Raw genomic sequence first — 7459 nt, 5'->3', positions numbered from 1 at the left:
AACTCAGGCAATACTTGCATGTATTTCTTCTTTCTAATATCTGAATTTTTCCACTTATGAGTAATGGCCTCAAAGTTGAATTAGATAACTCAGGCAATACTTGCATGTATTTCTTCTTTCTAATCTCTCTCAAAGTTTCATTAACCTTTTCAGTTTTAACTAGTTCATGCTCCATTTGGTTGCATAATGCTATGTGAAAAAGGAAATGGTCATTTATTTCATAACTCTCACAATTAACCTTTTTCGATTCTGGCTCTTTCATGATCCAATTTTAAATTCATCTTCTTCAATACAAATTACAAAGTTTTTATTTCATATAAGAAATATACAATCACTCCACTGTTTCCTCTCTCAGTGAATATAAACTAAATATATCAGAAATCCACTTTCAAAACGAACATGGTCACAATCCCGCAAAACCCAAATGCAATAGGTATGTACCATAGCTGAGGGCTCAAAGCTTTTTAATGAATTCAATGATATAGGTATTGAAAGCAGAACACGCTACTCTGAACCCTTGAAATCCAGCCCCTTTAGCCAAGGCCTCAAACTCCTTTTCGGTCCTCTCTTTCCCACCAGGATTATGAGCCAACATGATAACGTCAATGTGGATGACTCCCTTAGCAGCAAGGCTAGTGTCCGGGGCTACAGGAAGAATGCATTCAGCAAGAATCACCTTTCCATTGTCTGGAAGAGCAGCATAGCAGTTCTTCAAAAAATTCGAGCAGTGCTCATCACTCCAATCGTGACATATCCACTGTACGTAGGAGCACACACATGTCAATAACATAAATCAAGGATAGAATGCCTTTGACTAATCAAATTTTCTTATAATTTCATTTTCACTCTATTATTCATGTACAAGTTAATACAATTGTCTTTGCACACCCTATAGTTGAATTAGACTGTAAAGTTTAGTGCTAGTGGTGCCTTCCAATTGTCAACTATCAATTGCACCATTGTAATTTTATAAAGCCGGACCCAACTAAAAAGTCAAGCAAGTATGTGGGTAAAAAAGTGAAAGGATCTCAGGTAAGTTTAAACCCACCTTCATGAAAATGGCATCTCCTTTAGGAATACTAACAAACATGTCTCCCCCAACATGCTCCACACCTGCAGCCAACACTCATATCTAGCCCATGAGATCACTATTAAACCCAAAAAACATTACAAAAAGAATAGCATTATAATGCATTATACAGGGTTTTAGTTTGGGAATCAAGTAATACATATTAAAAAAAAAAAAAAAATTTACAATTGACCACCAATCTGCATCCAACAACCCTCCAGAAAAAGTCTTTAACTTATTAAAAAAAGAAGGTCTAAATAGGCAGGCGCTTAAATCTACTTTGCCATTATAAAAGATAGCTTAAGTTAAGCATACAAATAAGTATATGGCTTTACTTAGGGACAAGAAATATCATAATAATAATAATAAAAATAATAATTATAATTAAAAAAAAAAAAAAAAGCATTATGCTGCAGTACATATGGTTTTAGTTTGGGAATAAAGTAATAAATATAAAAAAGACTTTCAAACAGGCCACCACCCACCAGTCTGCATCCAACAAACCCTCTTGAAAAGTCTAACTTATTAAAGACAAAGGTAATAGGCACTTAAATCTACATTGCCATTATAAAATATAGCTTAAATTAAGCATACTATCAACCATGACTTTTATAATAGATACTATAGATTTGAACCTATGGACAAAAACCTTTGTCAGATGAGATAACTTGAAACTACTTAATTTAATATATGACATAAATAAAAATAAAATAGTGTCAATACCGGGATAAGATGGTGCGTCCTCAATCACATGGGGCAAATCAAAATTGATGCCCTTAATAGAGGGGTATTTTGCGACGATCATGCTAAGGACAGCTCCAGTACCACCACCAACATCAACCACTGATGTGAGACCCTCAAAGCCTTTGTAGGTCTCCAATATTTTCTTCATGGTAATGGTAGAGTGATCAGACATTCCCTTGTTGAATACCTTGTTGAATCTAAGATCTTTACCATGATACTCAAATGAGGTCATTCCATGGGCCTTGTTAAATGGAATCCCACCTTCAAGAACTACATCTTTCAAGTGGTACCTACAGAAAATAGAATTATTCAATTAAGTGAAAATTTTATGGTCCGTTTGGATTGAGGGGGAGGGAGGGGGAGTAGAGTAGAGTAGATTTAGCACAAAATTAACTTATTTTTAGCCAACATTATTCTACTATCCTCCACTCCACTTCCTTCCCCCTTTCATCCAAACAGGCCATTAGTTTTCTACTTTTCTTTGGCTGGAAGGTGAATGAATTCTCATGCAAAATGCCAAAATGTCTATGCAATACAATACACGTAGATGACAAAGTACCATCTTTTTCCAACTTTTACATCAAATACAAGGCCTATCTTTATTTAATAGTAGTTGACAATTAAAGTCCTAGTTTTTTCTCAAAAAAAGAAGTCCTATTTTGGTATATACCGTTGTTAATGTTCAAAGATCTTACGAAGCATGGCCAAGTCATAAACATCAAGTCATGAAGCTAGTGTGAATTGAAAGTGAAAGGTGAGTCCATTATTGAGCCCAGAAAAGAAAAGAAAAGAAGGGCTAGTGTGAAATGGTGTACTTTTGTTAATTACAAACCTGATCCATAGCATTCAAAAATGCAAAACCAAACCTTTCTTTCATTATTTTTTTTTTCAATTTTCTTCACCTCTTCTAGAAAAATATCTTATGATTATGGCACATGCATCATCCTTCTCACATCGTATGGATCCCACAGAATTATAGGTCCACGTACTAGGAGATGGATGATACATATTTTTTTTAATGATACATAAATCCAATACTTCAGATAATTGTTACTTCTTTTATAGGAACCTGTGAAATCTAAACACCATAAAAGGGAATATACATATGGAAAATTCTTAGCTTACATTACTAGTACAATGTGTTTTTTTTTTTCAGAAGATTACTAGTAAAATGTAAACCTATAAAAGCCCTATACATATATCTAAAATCTTTTCTTTAGAGGTTACATATATCTAATATCTCACACATAAGATAATTGGAATCATGTTGTGCAAATTGTTAAGTATAATGATTAGATGCATACAAAATAGAAGTTATGCACAGCCTTAGTAAAGCACTAAGCCGTAAGCAATCATTGGAATCATGTGGATGCCAATTGTTGGGTATTATAAATATAGGCATAGAAAATAGATCAAGTTATGCACAGCCTTAGTAAAGCACTAAGCAGCAAGCAATTAGGAGATCATAGATGAAGTGGTGGTTGATTGTTTTAGACTCCTAAGTGGAGGGTCCCCCTATGCCCATCAGCATCTAGTGACTATCTATCCCACAAATCACCCTAAACATTTTTTAAGGGTCCCGCTAAGGTTTTTCTCTCTAATTTTTCTTTGCAAAGAGTCGCATAAAGAAAGAGAAAGAAACAAAGTACAACTTATTAGCAGTCCTAATAGTAATGTTATGCTATTAATTATGAAAAGAGTGAAAATCACTCTGACTAATCTAAAGGGACTTAAAAATTGTTGATCATGACTCATGACTTCATATATATAATTATATATATCACAATCCACCACCCAATCCAAGTTGGTTGAAGCAACTACTTGGCACGGCAACTTGCTTAGCGAATAGTATACTCCATATCCAATTGATTGTATATTATTATCCCCACATATATAAAATAAAATAAAATTTGGACTCGCAATCCACCTTGATATATTTAATGTTGCCTCCATATTTTTGTTTTGTTTATTTATTTATTTTAAAATTTTAATCTACAACTTTATCAGTTTAGCTCTAAAACTCAATAGACACATTATTAATAATTTTCTTAATATAATTTTTTATTTGATTTAAAAAAAAAAAAAGGATAGCCTTTTTTAAACTGAATTTATTATATATATTTTTCATTTTCCCCCCCCCCCCCCTTTTTTTGTCTTTTAATGATTGATTGAGGTATTGCAGCTGGATGTAATAAGATTAAGCACTTAGGGTACGTTTGGTACACTGAATGTAGATTACATTAGGAATAGTAATCTTTATTACTGGGAATAAAGACATTGTAATGGAATAATTATTACTATTCATTAGTTTGGTTGTTACATATGGAAAACTTGTAAAAGAAAATGTATAAGGAAACTTTACATTTTTGGAAATATATTAATTTTAAAACCTATTATATACCCTGAGGAATAGCTATTACATCCATTTTAAAGAGGAATAGCTATTCTTCAATTTAAAGAATAGTTATTCCAATGTAATAATTAATCCATGTAATAAAGATACAACCAAATGATCGAATTGATATTACACATGAATAGCTATTCCATTACAGGAGCTATTACAGCGTACCAAACGTACCCTTAGAGTTTATTTAAATACCGCTTTATTACTGAAAATTAAAAATATTATAGTAAAATAATTTTTAAATATATAAATAATACTGTGAGACTCAATTTTAAAATTATTTTTGTTGAATTTTATACTTGCAAGTCTCATTAACACATTAACAGTGCACGAGACCAAAAAAAAAATCAAACGCAAAAAAAAATTCAATTTTCAATGCAATCCAAACATACACCTACTATGCTTTTTTATTTACCAAAAAAAAAAATTAGCACCCACCAACAACTCAGGAAAAAAGATAAAAAAGAGTTACAAAGATCATTTTCCGGGGGCGGGCCCTTTTTCTTTTTCTTATTAAAAAAAAAAAAAAAACTCTAAAATTATAAAGGATGATTTTTCCAAGTGTCAAAAATGTTGGTGGGGCCCTTTCAACTACCCATTAAATGATTCACAAGTTTCTAAATTTTTTTTTTTAAGAAAAAAAAGTATATTCGTCATCCCTCGTCACTAAACCCAAGAGACAGGACTCCTACCTGTACAGACCAGGGTAAAGGAAAATTATATGAACAAACTATTCATATATTCAAACTTCCTTATCATTTGATGACGGAGGTGTTTTTTAATAGGAAAAAAAAAAAGAGGTTAGAGGCACCAGTGTAGCTTTCTTGAGCGTTATTATAGTAGCATCTAATGATCTTGAGTTAAAATCAACTGTGTATGCAATGATACAAGGAGAGACCTCGTTGTGCATGCAAATGCAACACATTAAAAACAACATCAAGAACACATTACTATTTTTCATTATAATGAATTGTAGAAACACACCCACTTCTCTCCATTGATTGAAAGTGAATAATTTCTCAGACAACATAGGAGAAAGGCTTCTCTGTTCAGCTTAAAAAGAATGACAGTGTGACTCCTTTAAAAACAAGGAATATTGTAGCTTTCTTGAGCGTTATTATAGTAGCATCTAATGATCTTGAGTTAAAATCAACTGTGTATGCAATGATACAAGGAGAGACCTCGTTGTGCATGCAAATGCAACACATTAAAAACAACATCAAGAACACATTACTATTTTTCATTATAATGAATTGTAGAAACACACCCACTTCTCTCCATTGATTGAAAGTGAATAATTTCTCAGACAACATAGGAGAAAGGCTTCTCTGTTCAGCTTAAAAAGAATGACAGTGTGACTCCTTTAAAAACAAGGAATATAAAAACAAGAAATATATATATATATATATATTTTTTTTGGAGAAGGAAACAAGGAATAAGTAGAAAACAAAGTGTGACATGTATTTTATTATCAACTATTAGCCCAATTAATCATTAATTTCAATTCCACCAGTTCATAAAATTATTTAATCAATGTTTAAGAAATATTTTAAAAATATTTTTATAAAACTTACAAAAAAAATGGTATTAAAACTTTTCTCAAATTGTTAATTAACAAACGAACCAAGGAAGCTGGTAAATTGGACCCCATATATCGAAAAAGAAAAAGAAATACAGAAAAGAAAAAGAAGAGGACAAGATTGAGAAGGGATTACCAGCTCTCCATGAGGACCTTATCTTGATTCATGAGAGAGAGAGCAGCAAGAGACACACCTTCTTCATTCTTGGTCAAGAACTTACACACAGGAGCTGTACCATACAGCCTCTCAATCTTCCCATCAGGGAGTGTGCGCAGAGAGTATGTGAGAACAGAGTAGCTAGCCAGGAGCCTCAATATGCGGTCCACAATCACTGGTGCATCTGGGTTTTTTGTAGGGAGCTGGGAAGCAATCTCTGCAGGAGAAAGGTAAGCACCTGGTCCAGCCTTGGCTATGATCTCCAAGAGATCAAGTTCTATGGCAGATTTAAGGACCATGGGGAGCACTGAAGCACTGGCTAGTTGCATGGCAAAGAGGTTGGCTTCTTCATCAGAGACTTGGGTTGGAGTCATCTGGGTTTCGCCGCTTGAGCCCATTTTTTTTTGTGGCTGGGTTATGTGGGTTTTGAGTATGAATAAGAAAAGTTAAGTGACAAAGAGAGGTTTGAGAAGATGAGTATATGGTATGACAAGGTTGGAATCGTTAATATATATGTTTTTTCCTCAACCACCACCAAGCATTTTCACTCTACAGCAAGTGTCCACCATCTACTTGACCTTTGTCTCGGTAATCTTCCTCCTCTTTTTTTTTTTTTTTTTCTTTTNGGATTACCAGCTCTCCATGAGGACCTTATCTTGATTCATGAGAGAGAGAGCAGCAAGAGACACACCTTCTTCATTCTTGGTCAAGAACTTACACACAGGAGCTGTACCATACAGCCTCTCAATCTTCCCATCAGGGAGTGTGCGCAGAGAGTATGTGAGAACAGAGTAGCTAGCCAGGAGCCTCAATATGCGGTCCACAATCACTGGTGCATCTGGGTTTTTTGTAGGGAGCTGGGAAGCAATCTCTGCAGGAGAAAGGTAAGCACCTGGTCCAGCCTTGGCTATGATCTCCAAGAGATCAAGTTCTATGGCAGATTTAAGGACCATGGGGAGCACTGAAGCACTGGCTAGTTGCATGGCAAAGAGGTTGGCTTCTTCATCAGAGACTTGGGTTGGAGTCATCTGGGTTTCGCCGCTTGAGCCCATTTTTTTTTGTGGCTGGGTTATGTGGGTTTTGAGTATGAATAAGAAAAGTTAAGTGACAAAGAGAGGTTTGAGAAGATGAGTATATGGTATGACAAGGTTGGAATCGTTAATATATATGTTTTTTCCTCAACCACCACCAAGCATTTTCACTCTACAGTACAGCAAGCGTCCACCATCTACTTGACCTTTGTCTCGGTAATCATTTGAGAGTACTTAGAAATATTCTACAATTTATAGTGAGGTTCATAATTTATATGAGATTGGAAGTATATTTTATGTCCTTTGTAATATTTTTTACTTCAAAAGAGGAAAAGAAAAAATCCTTTTACTCGTAAGTCTTTGTTTTTTGCTACTATGTTACAATATCAACTCTTGGTCTTAGCATATACTCCCCTGTGTCTTAAAAGATTTTATAAAAAAAAGGGTGTCTCGTCTTTTGATTAGATTATTTCAC

The 7459-nt window shown here is 34.0% G+C and overlaps 2 protein-coding genes across 2 annotated transcripts; both read right to left on the bottom strand.

Moving 5' to 3' along the window:
• Positions 1-233: 233 nt before the first annotated feature.
• LOC111998091 (caffeic acid 3-O-methyltransferase) lies at positions 234-6452 on the bottom strand. Its single transcript, XM_024030199.2, has 4 exons — positions 5933-6452; positions 1793-2103; positions 1049-1113; positions 234-757 (listed from the first exon to the last, which is right to left on the bottom strand). The coding sequence occupies exons 1-4, from the start codon at positions 6349-6351 to the stop codon at positions 455-457; spliced, it is 1098 nt and encodes a 365-aa protein (XP_023885967.1). The 5' UTR covers positions 6352-6452; the 3' UTR covers positions 234-454.
• A 130-nt stretch (positions 6453-6582) lies between these two features.
• Positions 6583-7005, bottom strand: LOC136064283 (caffeic acid 3-O-methyltransferase-like). Its single transcript, XM_065765837.1, has one exon. The coding sequence runs from the start codon at positions 7003-7005 to the stop codon at positions 6583-6585; it is 423 nt and encodes a 140-aa protein (XP_065621909.1).
• Between the last annotated feature and the right edge of the window lie 454 nt (positions 7006-7459).

This window comes from Quercus suber, unplaced genomic scaffold, assembly GCF_002906115.3.
Source record: "Quercus suber isolate HL8 unplaced genomic scaffold, Cork oak 2.0 scaffold_657, whole genome shotgun sequence".
NCBI classification, from domain to species: Eukaryota; Viridiplantae; Streptophyta; class Magnoliopsida; order Fagales; family Fagaceae; genus Quercus; species Quercus suber.
Note: the sequence above shows the minus strand (reverse complement) of the source record. Positions and strands in the feature narration are given on the sequence as shown.

Bases quoted from the DNA above. Each gene is read 5' to 3' on its own strand.
- LOC111998091 (XM_024030199.2), bottom strand. From the start codon at position 6,351: ATGGGCTCAAGCGGCGAAACCCAGATGACTCCAACCCAAGTCTCTGAT. The intron at 1,114-1,792 runs GTATTGACACTA...TGTTGGCTGCAG, and splicing joins GGACGCACCATCTTATCCCG to GTGTGGAGCATGTTGGGGGA. The intron at 758-1,048 runs GTGGGTTTAAAC...TCCTACGTACAG, and splicing joins GAGATGCCATTTTCATGAAG to TGGATATGTCACGATTGGAG.
- LOC136064283 (XM_065765837.1), bottom strand. From the start codon at position 7,005: ATGGGCTCAAGCGGCGAAACCCAGATGACTCCAACCCAAGTCTCTGAT.